The 20,321-nt window shown below is 41.0% G+C and overlaps 2 protein-coding genes across 7 annotated transcripts; one reads left to right on the top strand and one right to left on the bottom strand.

Annotated features, from left to right (window-relative positions):
- The first annotated feature begins 784 nt into the window (after positions 1-784).
- On the top strand, positions 785-13,110 carry tmem255a (transmembrane protein 255A). Of its 5 annotated transcripts, XM_041048974.1 has the most exons (11): positions 785-1,135; positions 1,390-1,527; positions 5,745-5,887; positions 6,512-6,574; positions 7,907-7,996; positions 9,211-9,276; positions 9,408-9,496; positions 9,682-9,753; positions 10,147-10,309; positions 10,526-10,672; positions 11,148-13,110. In XM_041048974.1, exons 3-11 carry the CDS (start codon positions 5,789-5,791, stop codon positions 11,289-11,291), a joined length of 933 nt encoding a protein of 310 aa, XP_040904908.1. In that variant the 5' UTR covers positions 785-1,135; positions 1,390-1,527; positions 5,745-5,788; the 3' UTR covers positions 11,292-13,110. The 5 variants fall into 5 exon arrangements, with proteins under 5 accessions (XP_040904908.1, XP_040904909.1, XP_040904904.1 ...); XM_041048975.1 differs by lacking the exon at positions 1,390-1,527 and having other exon boundaries at positions 785-1,139; XM_041048970.1 differs by lacking the exon at positions 1,390-1,527.
- Positions 13,111-13,857: 747 nt separating this feature from the next.
- zbtb33 (zinc finger and BTB domain containing 33) lies at positions 13,858-20,226 on the bottom strand. 2 transcript variants are annotated; one of them, XM_041048110.1, is made up of 2 exons: positions 20,101-20,226; positions 13,858-18,317 (listed from the first exon to the last, which is right to left on the bottom strand). In XM_041048110.1, the coding sequence occupies exons 1-2, from the start codon at positions 20,156-20,158 to the stop codon at positions 16,435-16,437; spliced, it is 1,941 nt and encodes a 646-aa protein (XP_040904044.1). In that variant the 5' UTR covers positions 20,159-20,226; the 3' UTR covers positions 13,858-16,434. The 2 variants fall into 2 exon arrangements, with proteins under 2 accessions (XP_040904044.1, XP_040904045.1); XM_041048111.1 differs by lacking the exon at positions 20,101-20,226 and adding an exon at positions 19,728-19,912.
- Between the last annotated feature and the right edge of the window lie 95 nt (positions 20,227-20,321).

A 20,321-nucleotide genomic window follows, 5' to 3' on the forward strand; every position in this document is an offset into this window, starting at 1 on the left:
ACAATAAATCATATATATATATATATAAGTTGACCCCCCACACACACATAAAGGTCTATATAATGTTAAAAACAATGAATCTTTAGGTTGCTGTGCATTATTTAATCTCATATTTGCCTTTTTTCTCTCCTGTTAATGCCATAATCATAAATCAAGTAGTACTGTCATCATTCACAGCTTGTCTGGTCTATGACAAAAACTCGTCTATGGCTTTTCAAACCTTACGACACGTGCATGAAGGCAGCATGTGTCATCTTGTTGAATCATGCATGTTCTGCTCCCTAAATATCCGACAGCTCTTGAACGCACCGATGTCTTTCTGACAGTAGGTGGCGCTCGATGCTCACAACTTTTATTTTCTCCCAAATCATGACAAATAGTTCCAAATCTATGTGCACAGTTTATGTATACAAGTAGCATTATATTTTTTAAAAACTCATTAAGCATATAAAACCTGGTTTATCTGCCTGCATCCGATGTAAAGCTGATTGTCACTCGAACCTTTTGTCCCTGCTTTCAGTGATAGACCTTCAGGTAGAGATCCTGGATGCTGGTAGCTCGTTACAGATTACCTGTACTTTCCTCTCTCTGGAATCTTTTTTGATTTTTTTTTTTTTCTCCTATTACATGTATTTTCTGTAAAACAAATACAAATCTGAAACTGTACATAATTTGTTTTAAATCCCAAATCCATTTTTTCGATCTGAAACTTGTAGTTGCTCGCGTAACGTAGTATGTTTGTGACATGCGCACATACAACCAGCAGCAGCAGAGACCCGCCGCTGTCCGACACCGACACACGGTGAGGACGGACACCGACAGACGTACCAACAGCCGCGGGGATGTAAATGAGACGGACTCGGGCTCGGCAGGGACGGAGGGCTGCTGTCTGTCAGAGAATGCCACAGCAAGCGAAAGCACCGCCTGCGTTAGCTCACGATTGTAAACAATTAGCTCCCAAATATATAAACGCATAACATTTAGTCGTGATTTCCGTTATATTTTATTTATTTATTTATTTTATTTTATTTGTGAGAGGATCGTCCGGTGGACTACGTTAAACATCCTGCAGCCAGCATGCCTCCAGCTCAGAGCCTTCAATCCAGCGGACTGACTCTCTCAGAAACCAGCATGGGTAGGTGTGTGTGTGTGTGTGTGTGCAAGGTCAACAGCGTGTCTGCAGCAGGTTTTTATCAGTTAATTAACACACTCGTTTTTACCACACTGCGGGGCTTTTATTGAAAGCTTCTCACACACACACCAAGGTTAATGTTTTGACCGTTCACATTTATCATTCTCGCTGGTTTAAAAATAAGAGCAGCACCCTCCTGCAAAAGCAGACAAAAACACTCGTTGCATCACCGGACCGTGTGTTTTTCTCTGGCCCAGGCCGCAGCGCGTCACTGCAGGTGCGGCGACGTTGAGTAACCACAGTAGCCTGGATGTTTGGCTCCGATGGTAACTGACTGACACGGATTTTTGGCAGGATGCTCGGCTGCTACCATGAAAATGTTAAGGAATAAAACGGTGCATGCGTGTCTGTGAATATCTTTTGTGCACTAGTGCAACCCCGAAACAGGTAATTCTCACTAGATACTAGTAGATTGTTGATTGTTGTACTCAGCTATCTCTGCAGAGTAGTCTACAGCTTTGCCATTGAGGCACAAATAGTGAGATCACCTATATAAGTTTGCTTCAGACTTCTTATTCCTTGTGAGGCAGTGTTTGGGAAAGAGAAGAAGTCACCTTTTCAGGGTATCTGCAGGCACTGAAAAAGGTTTAAAAAGCACTGATTTCAGTTTCCTCAAAGCAAGTTCTTAGAAGGTAAAGTACAGTTTCTAGTTGCCATAGGAAGTAACAGCTGTTATAAATTGCTTTTGAATTTGAGTTTAGCTAAATGGCCTCACCTTGGCTTATTCAGGACCAGGTCAGATTTAACATGAGTTATTGTTATATAAAGCTGGAGGGTGATAGACATGACTATGATAGACATAATGCTAGGCCTTATCACCTGTGCTGGTTCATTTATATATTTTATTCTTTGATCAGTGTGACTGTAAAGCAGGTATCAAACTGTATTCTGTGTAGTATTCAGAATGTCTTATAACGTCTTAAATTGAACTCAGTGAACCCTTCAGAAACCCTGTTTTCACAGCGCCACTGAACTACAGAGGGAGTGGTTGGTGGTGTAATCATACGTCAGTGGTTATGAGACTCTGACCATATGCAACTGTGTTACATGGAGGCATGCTCTTTGGGTAATGTTAAACAGAAGTAATCTGCACGAGTAATTTTTGCTGTACTGTCAAATAACATTACCTCTATTTGACTGTATACTTCTGACTCCTACAGTCATACTGTTTTCAAAGGAAGTCACATAATAAACAAATCTTGGTTGTAGATCCTGGAGATAATGATCAAATCAAATGTATCAACAGTGTTTTTACTTAAAACCTCCACTGAAGTCAATCAAATGATATTTGGCCTAATCTAGCAATGATGTGGTCTCTGAGATAAACACCGAGAGGATGTGATATTTTAGCAAAACAGAGGCATTCATGGCTTACTGCACTGATGCAAAACAGATGCAGGCATTGTTTCATTTAACTGCGATTTAGCATTTGAAATCAGAAAGTTATTAAAAATGAACACAATCCCAAAGGAAATTCAGTCTCATCACAACATAATTGTTGTAATATAACTCCCAGCTCTGCAAAATTGTACATATGTTTCTCAATTATTAATCTTAGAGGCTGTGCCCTTTATTGTGCAGACAGTGTGCTGACAATATCTGACTGAAACCATATGTTTTGTCTCCTCTCCTCCTGTAGTATCCTGAAATACGTGACTCCTGAGTTACAAAAGGAGAGCATCAGTATTCAGTAGCAACAAAGTCTGTCTGTGGCTTCCAACTCCACCTATGCACAGACACATAAAACAGGACACAGAGGTGGCTTGATCTGTTATTCTATGATGATCTCTCTAAATTGAACAGATCTTTACTGTCACACAACCAGAGGCAGGTGAAACTTCCTCTGTCCCACTTTGGTTCAGCAGCCTGAGCACCGCTGAAACAAACGCAATACAGAAAATAGTTAAGACTGGGTCTAAAATTACTGGCCACTCCCACCAGTCTCTCTCTCTCTCTTCAATTTTTAAAGTTTGACGTCACCAAAAGGCCCTGAATACTGTTAGAGATGACTCTCATGCAGCAGCTCCTCTCTGTGAGGAAATGACCTCTGGGAGGAGATTCAGACAAATCTGTTTTTAATTCTGAGCAGTTTAAGAGAAGCACAAACTGAGTTTGTCTCTTAAATGGTAAAAATGTGGCATCTACACTTTGCTTTTAGTTTGTGGTTGTCTTTGAAATACTTTATGGTATTTGTATTATGTTTAGGTTATTTGACTTCTGAATTGCAAACCTCTCACACTTTCAAGTGTATTGTTTTCTGCTTATTATGTCTGCTCTGTGGACGCGTGCCTCTGAACACAGTAACTCCAGGACAATACGCAGCAGAAACGTCATACTTACCCCACAGGTACTCCAGATGGAGTGGATGAACTGATTAGACTTTGGTGTGCCTTGCAGCATACATTTACATACTAATGAGAGAACACACTGAATCCTGAGAAACTGCTGCAACTACTTAACACTTAAAGCAAACAAGTTCAGACTGATACCAGAAATTAAGAATACAAAGGCCAGCATGTTGGTATGAAAAATCTTTGCTAATTAACAAAGTTAATTTGCCTAATTAGGAGGAAACTGACTTGTGAACACACTAACTCAAGAACAATACATAGAAACATCATGCTTTACACCCCAGGCAGTTCAGAGGGAGTAGATGATCTGTTTGTATATTGAATTAAAACTGACTTTTTTTGGCATTCTTGAAAGCCTTAGACCAGAACATACCGTAAATAAACTATTTTAGGTTTAACAAAAAAATGTTTCATTGGAAATGGCTGAAAATTATAGAATCAAACAAAGATTTAGATTTTTCCCATGTTACCAAAATATCTGTGATTTATGTCAAGTTAAATTTGGGTAATTTGTTTTATTTTGCTCTCTGTAAGGGTACAAGCCAGGATTTTTTCCATCACAAGCAACATAAGTAGTAAATTGTTATTTTTAGAACCATCTAATAATGAGAAATACTTAAGAAATATTTCTCTTTGAGTGGAGCTGGTCTTGACTGTGGAATTTACTTTCCCTGTTTGTATAAAATGTCTGCCTCTGATAATAATGTTGATTTAATGATTGATAATTAGTCAAGTCAAGTGAATATATTCCAAAGTTACGGCCTTTTTAGAGTGAAAATCCCTGTTTGTGTTTCCTCGCTGAGCTGTAGAGGACGGATAGAAACAGAAAGACAGATTTTTTTCTAAAAAGACTTGATACTCAACAGAGAAAGCCCCTGGTCAAAGGAACAGAGCCAGAGAGACTGCAGTCCCCTCATGAGTCTTTTTAACTACCTTCCATATTGCATCAGTGCCTGTGGTGGATCTTACAGGACAGACTCTGAGGATTTGGACAGTTACACATTTTTTGTTCCTCAGACTCTGTGCTTCGGCACATTCAATAAGTAGAAGCAATTGGACAGAAACACATGAAGTCAAGCTAGATCATATTTTAATATTTTGTGCAAAATCCTGTACAGTCAATGACTGCTTGAAGTTTTTGATCCATAGACTTTATCAGATGCTTTGTGTCTTTCCTGGTGATGCAGGCTTTTACTGCAGCCAACTTCAGCTCTTGCTTATTGTGGGGTCTCTGCCCAGCTATTCCAAGATACTCCAGCTGGATACTCAACTTCTGAAAGTGTGTTAATGTTTAGGACCGTTTTCCATGTCGGATGAGTTTTGATGCATTTGTCTGAATCTGAGCACACAGAATGCTCCTTTGTTCCTCTGCATTCATCCTGTTGCTTCCGTCAGCAGTGAAATAATCAATAAATGGCAGTGAGCCAGTTCCACTGGCAGCCACACATGCCGAGGAGCCATAAGAGAACCACCATGTTTGACAGATGAGGTGGTATTGTTTGGGTCTTGATCTTTTCCTTGAATAGATGTTGACGTTTCATTTCTTTTCATCCAACAGTGGAACTTTGTCCCAGATCTCTGCCAGTTTCTTTTTCTGTGTTTTTGTGAACTGGAGCCTGGCATTTCTGTTTTTGGTTTGCATCTGAACCCTCCAGGGTTATGGTGATGAGGTCTTGATCTCTGACAAGGAAACATGTACTCCTACATTCTGGAGAGAGTCCTTAATATATTAAATAGTCGTAAAGAGGTTTTTCTTTAGCATGTAAACGATTTCCTGGACATCCACAAGACTTCTCCTCGGTCTATCAGGTCGTTTTCCATTTTTTCTGTACTCACCTTCCTTTTTAGACTGTACCCAACTGTTGATTTTGGAAAACCAACTACTTTACATACCTCTCTGCCATGCGTGAACCACGTGTGAGCTTTTTTTGTGCATGAACTAATGTTGAAATAACACACAGCTGCCCGAGAAACATTTGGGTAGCCAGGTGTCCAATTACTTATGAACCCTTGCAATTTGTGCACCTTGTGTTGAAGGGGCTGTATCCTCCACACAGTTATTTCAAGCACAGAGCCTGAAGAACAAAAACTTGTCTGTCCGAACACTTATGGACTGGACTGTAGTTTGAGGCTCATCTTATCACTTTACTGCTCATGTCACAGTTTGATTCTGCAGTGTTCGCTTATTTGCTGTCCTGCAGGTTCCTTTAAGAGGAGGAAGAGGAAATCCATAATAGTGACAGTGATGCTGCTCATTGTATCTGTGCTTATCCTCATCTTTGGCCTGGCAGCGACCACCAGGACGCAGAACATCACAGTGGGCGGCTACTACCCAGGAGTCATTGTAAGTGCATGTTCACACCTACATTTGGCAGCAGCAGCAGCAGCAGACCTGTTCCCTGTCAGAGTTCATAATAAGTGAAGTGTGAGTGTTTCCAGTGAGCTCTTCCCGCTCCTGGACTCTGATGAGCCTAATTACTGAAGGTCTCTTAAGGGTGAATTTTCCCCACATTCATTATTCAGCATCGCTGTCATTACAGGCTGAGCCAGGCAAAGTATCTCAGTCCATAAATTTGTTTTCTTCATAGTACTAAGCTTTTAACATTCTGCCTCACGTAAAGAGCTGCCAGGAATGCAGCCAATGTAAAGATGCCTCTCACTGCTGTAACCTCAAATTCATCGGATTAATAGTTCAAATCATTACAAGATAATGAAATTTACAGATCTAAAAATAAGTAATATTGAATTACAAAGTGCAGCAGAAATTGATTTCACACAACCTCAAATCATGGTAAATGAATCTTTCATGTAATTTGCTTATCTATAGAAGTGAATAGTTGATAATATTGTGAACATGCTTCCCCAGAGCATGAGAGAAACACTTAAATCTCGATTTGCCCAACTGCACTGTGAAATCTTTATAGTCAAATTAGATAAATGACCTAACAGCTATTTTCTCTCTCCTCAGCTGGGCTTTGGCTCTTTTCTGGGAATTATCGGCGCTCATTTGATAGAGAACAAGAGGCAGATGGTAAGAGGATTTATATTACCGCTGTGCATTGAGATCGCTTTCAGTGCTCGATGTCTCCTCGTCTCTTCAGTCACAGACCACTGTTATTAAACTGCGCATGAGTCCCAGTTACCTTTGAGCAGCCTACAGCTTGATTATGTTGTTAATCTGACACTACGAGCAGCAGACCTGACCTAGACTGCGAGTCCCACTTGGCCTGAGGAGGTTCATGTTGGTGTATCAGGTCAAGTATCCTGGGCTTCAGGGGAGATGCTGCCAGAAATAGAAATCGGGTGTAAGTGGAAGAGGACAGATGCCCACACTGGAATGTGGAGAAGGAAACTGCAGATGAGAGGAGCAGGTGCCGGGCAGAGACTGTCAGAGCTGAAGTGAAGAATGAGTTTGTGTCGTGACACCTTTTCCCATAACGCAGCAGAGTTCGGATGCCTGGAGTTGAAGTCGGCGTATATGTGACATGAGGGACTGAGCTATGGCACGTAGCAGCACGCTGATTTGTTGTTTCCCATAAAATGTAAATGTGTTGTTATTATTTACGGTTTGGGGTAATGTTCCGGAGAGCTGTGATGATGAGTTGATCAGCAGAAAATTTATTGGCAACTATTATTATTATGGATTAATCACTGCTTTCTGCCTCCCCACTGTGAATGTTTACAGGTTTTGTTTGTCTTCTGTCAGCAGTAAATTGAATCTACAGTTGTATGCAACTGGACAAATTCCATATTTCTGTTGAAATTTCAGGACCTTTTAAGAACAACCAGGCCACATTAACAGTCAGCCTGTCTGTCAAATCTTAAACGTGTGTTGTTGAAAGCCCCTGGGTCTGGATGTTTTCATGTTAGCAGCCACACTCAGAACTGTTCGTAGAAATCTTGGCAAAGCTGTAATTTGCTATTGAAGCGAGCTGGGATAGCTGCAGACAGGGTGGGGTGATGTGTAACTGAATACATGCTGTCTTTCAGTGAGGAGTTAAAGGAGGAGAATTAAGAGTTGCAGTGCTTATAAAGAGCTGGGCGCGCTGTGGAAGCCACAGACACCACTGGAGCAAAGTGACAGCCACAATGCTCTGTCACTGTTGTCCTTCACCTGGCCCAGAAACAACCCCCCCCCCTCCCCCGGTCTCATTCAGAGAATTCAAACTCAGAGAGAAGCACGTGTGCAGGGTGATTCACATTAGTGTTGCGAATGTAACCCAGTACAGAAATGGTGAGAGGAAGCAATAAAAAAAAATCCAAATAGAGCAGGTTTAAATTTAGTTTCTTGTCCTCCATAACAATGAAGTCATTATATCGTGATGAAGAGTGATGAAGCTGATGCTCCTCTGTTCTTTCACAGTTAGTGGCTTCTATTGTCTTCATCAGTTTCGGAGTGGTGGCTGCCTTCTGCTGCGCTATTGTTGATGGAGTTTTTGCTGCGAGGCATATTGTAAGTATCACTGAAGCTTCTATTTATTTAACAAAGCTGATAAATTATGGATATGGATGACACTTATGGTCTGACTTATAACAGGCTTATTAATCAATGCCATCCCCATTACAGCTTAATATACTCAGTCTGCATTACATATATAAAAAAAAGGTGCGCCCTTCTGCAAGGGCATTGCTCACATATGGCAGGCTGGAGCAGCTGCCACACCCTTCTCAATGAGACAAATATACTTTGTGGTAGAGGGAGACTACTCTCCATGACGCAAAGTACATGAAATAATAAATAACCACTAATGCACTCTTAAAACAATTATGCCAAAATAAGTTATGGCTGGCTGAGAAGGGAGATCAGCACCATTAGCAGGTTTTTATTTGCCAGTGGTGTCAGTGAAATGGAAAATTGAATTTTTCCTTTCAAACGTTTTTTTTTGTACACTAAACTACAAAGAGGGGCACTGTGAATGACAGAGAAATATGAAAAGCAACATGATGCAGTGACAGTGAGGTTGATAGTGGGTTTATATTGTGATTTTTATCTTCCCAAACTAAATTGCATTTCACATTCACAGTGCCAAAATTACATGAGCCTCTCTGGCTTTGAATAACTGAGTATACATGAAACATAAGGCTGAAGATTCACCATTGGGATTTTGGCTTTTATGTAAACTTACAGTTATGATTTGCTTTTAAAAAATGGCTTGTGCTTGTTAAATTTTCTCTGTTCAAGACTCAAAATTGAAATTGAGGGACCAAAGTTCATGAATACATAATATTAACCACCATGATGTTCACATTAGCCTGCTCAGTCATTCATATACTCAGATTTATAATAAATGATTTCATGTGTGGTGAACAAATGCAGGAACAAGCTAATATGAACAGGTTGAATAATTTCCAAACTCCAAACAAAGTGGAAGCTTAAGAGCTTGAATGGATACTGAAAATGTGAATAAACCGTAAAACTCAGATGACCTGACCTCTGCCCTTCTCGTGAGTTGCTAATTCAGAGTTCTTACTAGTTTTCTAAGACGTTTTGCCTGATGAAGTTAGATTTCCAATAAACATATAATAATCCCAATAAACACTGTTCCCATTGATCATGCAGCACAAATCAAGTACTGTATGATTTCTTGTCTCATTTGGTAAACTTAAGTGGACTTTTGATGAACTGTGCAGAAATTAATTAAAATAGAATTTATGTTCATTCTGCAGGACCTGAGGCCTCTGTATGCCGGCCGATGTGAGTATCACTCCAGTGAGACAGCGTCTGACCGAGACGTAAGAATTTAAAATTTCACTTTAAATTCACAGAAATAAGATCAGGTGCTCCTCAGCGTATATCTCTGACCTGTACTCTGTATCTGCCATAAGTTGTTAAGCCGGGACGTTGTTTAATTTTCGACCCTCAGGTGCCCTGTCAGACATCATCACGCACGTCCTGTAATCTGCGTGTGAAGAGCAACACCTGTTACTGCTGCGACCTCTACAACTGCGGGAAGTGAGTATGCTTAGTGGTCGAGCACCTGACAAAGCGTCCGTGGCGACTCGCTTTGGCTTTGTTGCTTTGATTGTTGAGGTTTTCGATGTGTACTGCTGTGCCATTTTTGTGGGAGGTATTTTTTGCATTGCAGCATTGATTGTATTAGAACAAGAATGTTTATTTTCTTTTAACCTTTGTTTCAGAGAACATCCTCTTATGGGACTTCAGAATAAAGATGTTTTGAAAAAGTTTAGGAAATCATCCATGATTTGGAAGTAGGTCCCTTTTTTCCTAGACCCATAATAACCATTCATGATCAACTCTTTATTTTTGATAAGTGACGTTTAAGTGTTTTTAATATAAGCCATGACAGAAGTGTGTTCTTAGGGTGCCATCTCCTCTGCATGTCCTGCTTGTGTGTGACCAGAACATTCATCCATGTTCTCATCTGTGTTTTCCCTGCTCTAAAGCAGAATGTCTTCAATGGTTTCTGCTTTCAGTTTTAAACTGAAACCATCTGAACCTTTATAACCATAGATCAAAACCTGTCTTATGTCTTTCACTGTGTCCTGGACACAAATGCTCAGAGCCTGGTTGCAGTCACTGTCAGTGACTTTTGTGGCTTGACTGTAGGCTGTTTCCCCTCTCTGTCCCACCCACTGGGCTAGCCGAGTAGAGGTGATTGGAGGCTATCATGAATACACGGATGTGAAGAGCTGCCAGGATGTGGTGCACCTCTATCACCTGCTATGGTCTGCTACCATCCTCAACATTGTGGCCCTCTTCCTGGGCATCATTACTGCTGCAGTGCTGGGAGGCTTCAAGGACATGGTATGTCAAGTAAAAGACATATATTCACCAACAAACACCATGGGATGTCTGGGGTTAAACTCTGTCAAATGGGTGAAAATTAGCCTGGTGTTATTTTATGTTGAAGATATTTAATGATGCATTTATCAGTGATTCACACAGATCATCGTGTAAACTTGTATGTCTAGTGTTTGTGGCTTGATAAATGATACATAACACTCCTTACTTCTTTCACAGACTCCTTCTCCTGCCTCAGAGAGTTCATCTGAGCCAGAGGCCCTCACAGCTCCAGTCCCCTCAGAGCCTCCTCCACCCACCACTTCTCTCAACTCGTATTACAACACTGCCCCCTGCCTGCCGCCTTACACTGCCTACGACCTGCAGGTACAGTGCTGCATTGACGCATAGACTGAGAATTTGTTCTGCACCAAAACAATTATTGATTTATTATTGGCACTTGTTTTATCAGTGACATCAAGCTCAGACGAAAAGGTTTCAGTCAAACATTTGAAAGACGGGGCAGTGTCATGACGCGAGTTGGCATATAATTTCAGTATTAACTTGGAATGGGTTTAATCTCAGCAGCAGCAGTGTGTAGTCAGTCCTCACATTTTCTTCTCTCACTGCCAAGTGGAAAAAAATATTCTTAATAGGTAAATGCCTGCTCCTGAACCACTGGTACTCAACACAGAAGTCTGTTCTTTATAACAAATAACATCATGACAAGCTAAAGGACACGCTAAAGGATAACAAGTGCCTAAAACTTTTGGAGAAAAATAAAGTGATTGTTCGACTATTCAGCAGCTGAAACCAAACTCTTGAACGTGTAATTCTAATTCATGTTTTGCCTTTCCTACAGGGCTCCTACATGTTCCCTGACTCCTCAGGCCTGTCAGATGACTCCCAGTCTGGAGCCAGCCACCTGTGGCCCACTATGATCCCTCCACGCTACTCCCCTCCTCACAACCACCCTGACGAGAAGCCCCCACCATACAGCCCCTGAGATGGCTTCGAGCAAAGAAAACACCTGAAGCGTAATCAGCGTGTTGTTAGATGCAGAATGAGTGGTTTGAATGCACAACCCCTCTGGGCTTTTCCTCACAATCCTTCAGAACTGCAGCGAAGGAAAGGTGGTGAGGAGGAGGTTGGCCACAGAGCACACCAACTTTAAGTTCAGCCCAAAACAAGGGAGCGAGTGTTCGTCTCCCCCAGGGCGCCACTCACACTCTGGCCTGCACTGTGTGTTTGTGTGTGTGTGTGTGTGTGTGTGTGTGTGTGTGTGTGCGTGTGTGCGCGCACATACTCATCAAGAGAGAGGTAACCAGCCCAAAGCCAGGGCTGTTTACACATCTATCTGCCTTAATGCAAATGGACTTCCAGCGCAGCGGCACTCTGTCATCTGGATGTATTCTGTACAAGGTCAAAACAACTCTCCTCCAGCTCATGCTTTACGTCCACCTCTCTTTAGTACATAGTGTAAATGCTTCCTGCCTCAAGTGGTACAGATGTTAACATCCTCACTGTTTGCTCTGCGAGGATCTGAACTGATTAGCACAGCTACGACCCTCATGTGAGATTCATAAAGAGTTAGATGAAAGCTTTGGTGTCTTTCCCCAAACCGGAGCAGCTAGAATTTCAATTTTAAAAAAACTGTAGAGTTGCAGGCCCAAGCATTTGGTCCTGTAGCGGTTAATAGAGTCAGTGTACATTATCAAAGGCAAAGTTAGCATTAATGGAGGTATTACATGCTCATAATGTATGTACAGCAGTATGATAATACAGATGCTCCTTTAGCACAGTTAGGCCTAAGGTAAGCAAACAGATCATGGTATCTATTTATCAGCTCTTCACTTTATGTTAAAGAATATCCTGATCAGTGTGTGGTGAACTTTACAGAGCAGTGTTAATGATGAAATAAGCTATTCTACCTACAGTAGTTGTTGAGGAAATACAGTTAATAATCACACTCTGAACCCTATTTATTGTATTTTCCACTAAAAGCTGCAAAGCAGGTAAGCATATGTATCTTTCTCTCTCTTTGTAAGTAGTACTAATGTCACATCTATGAGCTGAAATGTATTTTCTCTGTCAGGAATAAGACTGAGTGCGGAAAAAGTCAGTGCTGGATTCACTGACATGTTGATGGGAGATCATGAAAAGTCAAAGGAGAAGAACTGTTGGCAGAAATGTAAACTTAGTCCATGTCCATGAAACCAGTCTGTCAGATTTAATCACTGCTTTTTATAATTTAAACAACACATTCTCGGGGCTGATAAAGTGTCAGTTCCTTTTTTTTTTTTTTTGTCTTGCCATTAAAAAATGTTTTGTGTAACTCACATAGTGCGTTTCTTTTTCCAATTCCACCACTTTGGTGCAGACTCAAATATCTCAGCAACTATTGGACAAGTTGCCACAAAATTGTACATAGACATTCATGGTCCCTAGTAGAGGAAATCCGCTGACTTTGGTGTCCCCCTTGACTTTTTCTCTGGCGCCACTATGAGGTTGACATTTCTGTTTTTTGTTTTTTTGGTGAAATGTCTCACTAACTGTTGGATGGATTGCCACGAAGCTTGATGCAGATGTTCCCATCAGGGTTTAACTACCAGCATGTTAGCACGTTCACATTATTTAGCATTTAGCTCAAAGTGCCACTGTGCCTAAGAGCTCCTTGCATGGGTGTAGACTCTGTCTTGTTTATCTAAACTGTGTCAGAGAAGTTGTCATGGTTGAATCTTAAGGGACAGGAAACAGGAAAGTTTACCCCTTTCTTACATTTTGTCTCATCATATTAGTGAAATAAACTCTTCCACCATCTTCCAGAGATGCGCAAACAGGATTTTGTATCATTTCTTCACTTATTTTATCTCATAAACACTCAGCTGTCAGTTTATTATGTACACCTAGATAAAACTAATACAGCCCAATACAACAGTCCTTCCTTCAAGAAGGTTATAATGTTCCGTTTTTGTTGTTTCAGAGAGGTGCTGATTCAACTTAAGGATAATTTTGGAGGCTGCAGTTTGTCCACCTCATTCATATCAGTGAAGGCAGAAGGCATGAAGGTAGGATTTTCCACAGGACTGTTCAATTAGAATGGATTCATTTTAACTAGGTGTCCTGAAAAAACTGGCACCAGGGTGTATTTGTCATTGTGAGAGATTAAGTGTTTTCTAAGAAGTGTTTTGTGGCGCTAATTTTGAGGTAGTACAACACTGCAATGACACAACAGAGTAAATAAAAATAGCAGCTGTTTATATGCTGGTAGTGCAAGACAGTTATGTTAAAATAGTAAAATAATTTATTTACCATCACATAATCCTCATTGCTAAGTGACAGAAAAAGGACATTCTGGTAAATGCCAACAGACCCGAGTATTTAATAACTATTTCATTTTGTCTACACTATAAACCTAATAAATACATCTGAAACAGTTAAAAAAAGCAAGGTTAAACAAATATATACTGTACATCACACACCAATGTTAATCTGTTTATTTAAAAAACAGAAATGCCACATGACTTTCTTCAATGACATGAAGTAGAATGAATTCCCATGTTAGCACTACCTTTTTTTTTTTTTTTTTTTTTTTACTCATACTGACCAATCACTACCCTCAGACACAATGGAAAAACAGAATTAGAAAGTAAAAATATTACAAAAAAATATTCTGCAAGATCCAAAACTAAGTGCTATCTGTATGGACTGAAATAATCCTCAGTTTATGTCAATCCTACAATCACATTTTTATGCAAAATCTCTAGCCTACAGTATGTAGTCGGGCAGATTTTGGCGTTAAAATAACATTTCATATATATAAAAAACAAAACACAGAAATTATAGGAAATAAAAATGTACAGGTGCATCAAAATAAAACAAAAGGTGTTTAATGGACAAAAAAATTAACCATAATTGTTTCCCGACCACTGAAAAAATTAAATAAGCATTGTATGCCATCCCTGCCACAATACCCGGATGAGGAACCGCCAACAATCACATAATGAAAAAATATATTTCGGATCATATTCTCTTGTACAGAATTAGGAATTAGGTCTCAAAACGGGGACCAGGAACGATCAGTCCAGAAGATTTCCATCTGATCTTCAATCACAGACTGAGATTCAGTTGATACTGCATTTGGGGCAACCATGTTTTATTTCATTATGTGTTTTAAAGACATAAATGCATTGATGTATCCTGACCAGAAAAAAGGTCACCTGGTTACATAATTATCAACTGAGGTTTCACACTCTTAAGTAGGTAACCCCATTTCTATTTTATTAAATGGGGCTCAGCGGGCTGCTTAATGTCATTAACTGTATCCAAAACAAGACAGAGCACCATTTAAATGCTTCATATTTCAGTGCTTTGTGCTTCTGATCCTTTAGCTGAAAGTGTCTGGCTGATACATGATTTGAATCTCTGATTCTTGCTTTTGTCATTCACATTAACTTGATTACTGTGTGAGAACCACCTCTATGTTTACAGTGCATCCGGAAGACATTCACAGCGCTTCACTTTTTCCACATTTCGTTATGTTACAGCCTTATTCCAAAATGGATTAAATTCATTTTTTTCCCACAAAATTCTACACACAACACCCCATAATGACAATGTGAAAACAGCTTTTTTGAAATATTTGCAAATTTATTAAAAATCAAAAATAAAGAAATCACATGCACTTAAGTATTCACAGCCTTTGCTATAAAGCTCAAAATTGAGCTCAGGTGCATCCTGTTTCCACTGATCATCCTTGAAATGTTTCTACAGCTTAATTGGAGTCCACCTGTGGTAAATGCAGTTGAATGGACATGATTTGGAATGGCACACCCCTGTCTATATAAGGCCTCACAGTTGACAGTGCATGTCAGAGCACAAACCAAGGACTGAAGGACTCTCAAACTTTGAGTAACAAAATTCTCTGGTCTGATGAGACAAAAATTGAACTCTTTAGCGTGAATGCCAGGCATCATGTTTGGAGGGAACCATGCACCGCTCATCACCTGGACAATACCATCCTTACAGTGAAGCATGGCGGTGGCAGCATCATGCTGCGGGGATGTTTTTCAGCGACATGAACTGGGACACTAGTCAGGATAGAGGGAAAGATGAATGCAGCAATGTACAGAGACATCCTGGATGAAAACCCTGCTCTAGAGCGCCCCTGACCTCAGACTGGGGTGCTGGTTCATCTTTCAGCAGGACAACAACCCTGAGCATAGAGCCAAGATAACAAAGGAGTGGCTTCAGACCAACACTGTGAATGTCCTTGAGCAGCCTAGCCAGAGCCCAGACTCTCCGACTGAACATCTCTAGAGAGATCTGAAAATGGCTGTGCACCGACGCTGCCCATCCAACCTGATGGAGCTTCAGAGGTTCTGCAAAGAGAAACGGGCAAAACTGCCCAAAGATAGGTGTGCCAAGCTTGTGGCATCATATTCAAGATGACTTGAGGCTGTAATTGCTGCCATAGGTGCATCAACAAAGTGTTGACCAAAGGCTGTGAGTACTTATGTACATGTGATTTCTTGATTTTTGATTTTTAATTAATTTGCTAACATTTCAAAAAATCTGTTTTCACATCGTCATTATGGGGTGTTTTGTGTAGAATTTTGAGGGGAAAAAATGAATTTAATCCATTTTGGAATAAGGCTGTAACATAACGAAATGTGGAAAAAGTGAAGCGCTGTGAATCCTTTCCGGATGCACTGTATATGCTAATGTCATTATCATTTATTCCAATGACAACAACGATCGAAGTAGAGTAACATGAGTGAAGGTACGGTCACATTAACTTCCTGTCAGCTGTCAACTATTCGCACCGTCTCCCTTTCACTTTAACTGAAGCTGTAACGACTGATAAATTCAAGCATCCGCTTCCTGTTTTGATGCAATCGTCAGCTGACTCTTCAGAGTTCAGAGTTCACCTTCGATCAACTTCAACCGTTTGGATCTGCATCAACACCATGTCTAGTACAATATTATACCACAAATTTTCATCAAACAGAAAGACTGATGTGACCGAACCTTACGCTGACACTACTGAGAAGTACAGAAGAGTATTGTTGACATGGAACCAAAGAGGAAGAAAGAGTGGGGAGGGGGGGCACCTAAAAAGGCACGGGTAACGGAGCAACAGGTGCTGCTCAGTAGGTCTCTGGTATAACAAAGTCAAACTCTGTGGTTCCCTGCGGAGGAGTGTTTATAGTGGAGCCTGGTCGGGCGTGGGCACCAGGCGGCATGTGTGCATCGGGCTCTACGAAGATGTCATCCCAGTTCAACATCCTGCTCTGGGTGGAAGAGTTGACATCTTCACCGACGGTGGTTATGTGATGCACGCTGCCGTCCTCCGAGATGACAGGGACCCCTGGCCCTTCAGTCGTCCATGAGTACGGCTTCATCTGCACCGTTTTACAGGGCAGCAGGCGGTATAAGTTGTTGTCAGCGTCGTCCTTCTCTTTCCTTCCGCTGGGATCCTGGTTGTGGACTTGCTTGCAGTGGGTGGACAGTAGCTGGTAGTTTATGAACATTTCATTGCACACCAAGCACTGGTACCTCCGCTCCCCTGTGTGATGGATTTCATGTTTAGTTCTGTACTCGGCCAAGGCAAAAACTTTGTTACAGTAGCGACACGGGTACTTCTTTTCCCAAGAGTGAGTGTTGAAGTGACGCCGGAGACTCGTGAGACACACGTAGGGCCGCTTGCAGACGATGCACACGTAGAAAGTCTTCCCATCCATGATGAGCTCGTAGTGATCCTCAAGCTCAGTTTTGGTCCTCTTCTTGTTCGGGGCAGCCTTTGGTGACAACGATGCTTTATCAAAGGGTTTCAAAGGTGTTGCCATAAACGATCTCTTCCCTTTATTGGCTTTAGAGCCTCCTTCGCCTGGATCCTCTTTCACTGGGACAATGTCATAAGTATTTTCTCCAATATTGGCATATACTTTACAGCCTGAAGAAATGGAATCAATCTCTGTGGCTGTATTGAGAGTCACTGTCTTTTTTGCTGCTATTGCTGATTTGGGAATGTTAGCCTGATTAGCTGGACTTTCAGAAACGTCTAAGAGCCTTATTTTGAAATTCCCCTGCTGAGAAGTAGAGACTTGTTTCTTGTGGACTCCCATCATATCGCTGTTTTCAGAGGACTGAGAGGCACTCGAGGGCTCGGTTGTGAAACTGCTTGACCTGGCTGGTGTTGTGGGAGCACTTCCTGAGGAAATTCTGGCAGGGGAAGACGAGTTATTGGAGCAGGAGACTGGACTGTGCAGAGAGCTGCTGTCTGGCAAACTGGGGTCAGGACAACTGATACTGGGAGTCTCTTCAGATTGTGTTCTTGAGGTGGCTGTGGCTTTTTCTTTATGTTTTGCAACTGCGTGATTTGATTCTTTATTTTGGTTCGATGCCCCATTTTCTGAATCAGCTATATCCACATCAATGACCTCACCAGAGTTGGCTTTCTGATTGGCTGCTCTGGTTTGAGCATCGGTTTTTGAGACAAACATAACGTCACTGTCAGAGTCGTCGTCATTACCTGCAGGTCTAACTGTCTGATTGAATTCCTCTGCAGATATTGAGAAGGACTCTGTGATGATCGGCATCATCTCTGTGGATGTGTCGCTTTTGTTTTCCGCCTCTTTTGACAAACCAGGCAGACCCTTAACTTGTGATAATGGTGACCCCAAGTTTGCAATGAACTTCACTCCCAGTATCTGTCCAGCATTTATGAGCTCCTCAAGCATGTCGGAGCGCACACGGACGATCTTGGAGCTGTACATGTAATTGAGAATCTCCTCAAAGATCTCTGCTCGGATGAAGTTTAACTCAATCACTTGTCCAGCTACGCTGAAGAGCTGGTGGAAATATGTACTCGAGGCAGACAGAACAGTTTTGTGAGCTCTGAATTTCTTGTCCTGTATGATGATGGTGACATCGCAAAATAATCCATGATTTCTCTGCTCATTCATCGACTTCAGCACAGCTGCTGAATATTGTGTATCAGTCGCAGATATCAGCTTTAGACTTGGCATGTCTGAAAAGAGAAAAAAATCAAAGAGAATCAGAATCAGAAATCAGAATCACACTTCTGAATGCACAGCAAAAGTCCCTTAATTGTTCACATCAGCTAAATAAGTTCTAAGTGCTTCAACAAAACATGCAGTTCCAGAATTGGCTCAAATTCAGTTGTGGCCATTCCCATATCTGGCTTTTACAGTTCTAAGACTCAGCTGTCGCTAACAATTGGTTGTCAATAACCAGACAATTTAAAGAGTCTGTTAAAGGAAATTCAACCTCCATCTTAGCTTTCTCTTGTATACATGCACTCCAGTGTATTACCCAGCTAAAGCTATGGCAGTCTCATACTGAAATATGACATGTATGAGGGCTGTTTTCTTTTGTAGGATTATTTTTAGGCGTTGATTCAAGTTCATGGTTGTTTTGGCTGTAGTGTGAGGTTCTGTGAGAGGTTTCTAATATAGTCTGACCAACAGAAGATTTTTGAGGCCAGCGTTAGTATTTGTGAGTGAAAAACATGTCAGTGTTCTCTGGTGGACACACTATGTCATGGTGACACCGTTTTTGCAATTTCAGCAAATATCTATTTGGCTTTGCTATGTGGAAATTTCTTGCCACTTATCAGTCAACTTATCAGGTGTTTCAGAGGATGTAGTTTGTGGTTGAACTTTACTGCAATATACTGCATCATAGAGCTTCACTGCATTACTGCTTCTGTCACTTAGCCTGCCCCCACTGAGGACAAAATAATAGAAACACCTGTCAGTTTAACAGCACCACAAACTGCAGCCTCCAAATTGATCATACAGTTGAATCAACACCTCTAAAAACACTTTCATGAAGGCATGATTTATTGAAGGGCTGCTTAACCTAATTCTGCCTTATGAATTGACTCCTATTCAGTTGCAATTACAAATTCATTGTTTGCAGTGCTCCGCTGCAAACAATGAATTCATTATTATTAGAAAAATGATTTCAAGTTCTCGAGCAAGTAATGTTTTACAAGCCTTTGATGCAAACGGGAACAGCAAGAGCACAAATATAAACAAATTTTAATTATGATAGTTCTGCTTGTCAGGGAACAAAAACAATAACGATACCTTCACTAACGTTAGCTAAATGTGAGTTTGCAAAAGTTGTGGTGACTAGCTGACATGTCAGACTTGCATGACATCGCACAAGCGAATAACTATTTATATTTACCTTTAAGGGCAGAAAATATATTTTGAGAGACCTGTTATTCTTCTCATTAGTGTATTTAAACGCCGTGGTTAGCCAGCTAACAAAAGGTAACGCTAGCTGCTTCACTCTTCCTCTTTAATGAAAGGGCACAGCGCGGCCTAGCATCCTGTTAGCTACAAACACAACGCCACAATGAATACATAATTATTTCCCAGGTTGCTAATTTAAAATGACTCCTGTTTACCTGCAACCTTGATGTTTTCAGCCAAGGCTAAGCACAACAGCCACCACCTCCAGCAGACAGTTACTTATCTGGCTACAAACAACGGCTAACAGCAGACCGCCTCCCCCTGCTGCTCCCCGCTAGCGGATCAGCCACAAGGAGTCGCCGTAGTGTAGCCTTAACACCACACACAAAAGTGAAACCATACAGCATTATAATAACATAATAATATAATAAATAACATGTTAGCTTCATGCGAGAAAAGGCAACAATAAAATAATGCCTAAATATTATGTCAGGAAAAAAAATCCTAAATAACGTCCGGTTCCCCTTCAAAATAAATGCGCAGAGACTTCCACTATCTCAACAAACATTAAATAATAAATAAAATTACCCAAGATGATCCGGTCAGGTGCAGCTTCTCTTCTCCATATCTGTCCCGCTGAAGGCATTTTGTTGCCGCTGAAGTCTGAATGAAGCTGAGGCGACAAAATAAAAAAATAAATATAATTGTAAATCCTCTTCCGTATATCGGATTGTTCCCATTTTCCCGTATTATTTTATTTATTTGTTGACGTGTCAAAGTTTCATTTTACAAGCGGAACTATGTGTTGC

The sequence above is a fragment of the Toxotes jaculatrix genome, chromosome 10 (assembly GCF_017976425.1).
Source record: "Toxotes jaculatrix isolate fToxJac2 chromosome 10, fToxJac2.pri, whole genome shotgun sequence".
Lineage (NCBI taxonomy): Eukaryota > Metazoa > Chordata > Actinopteri > Toxotidae > Toxotes > Toxotes jaculatrix.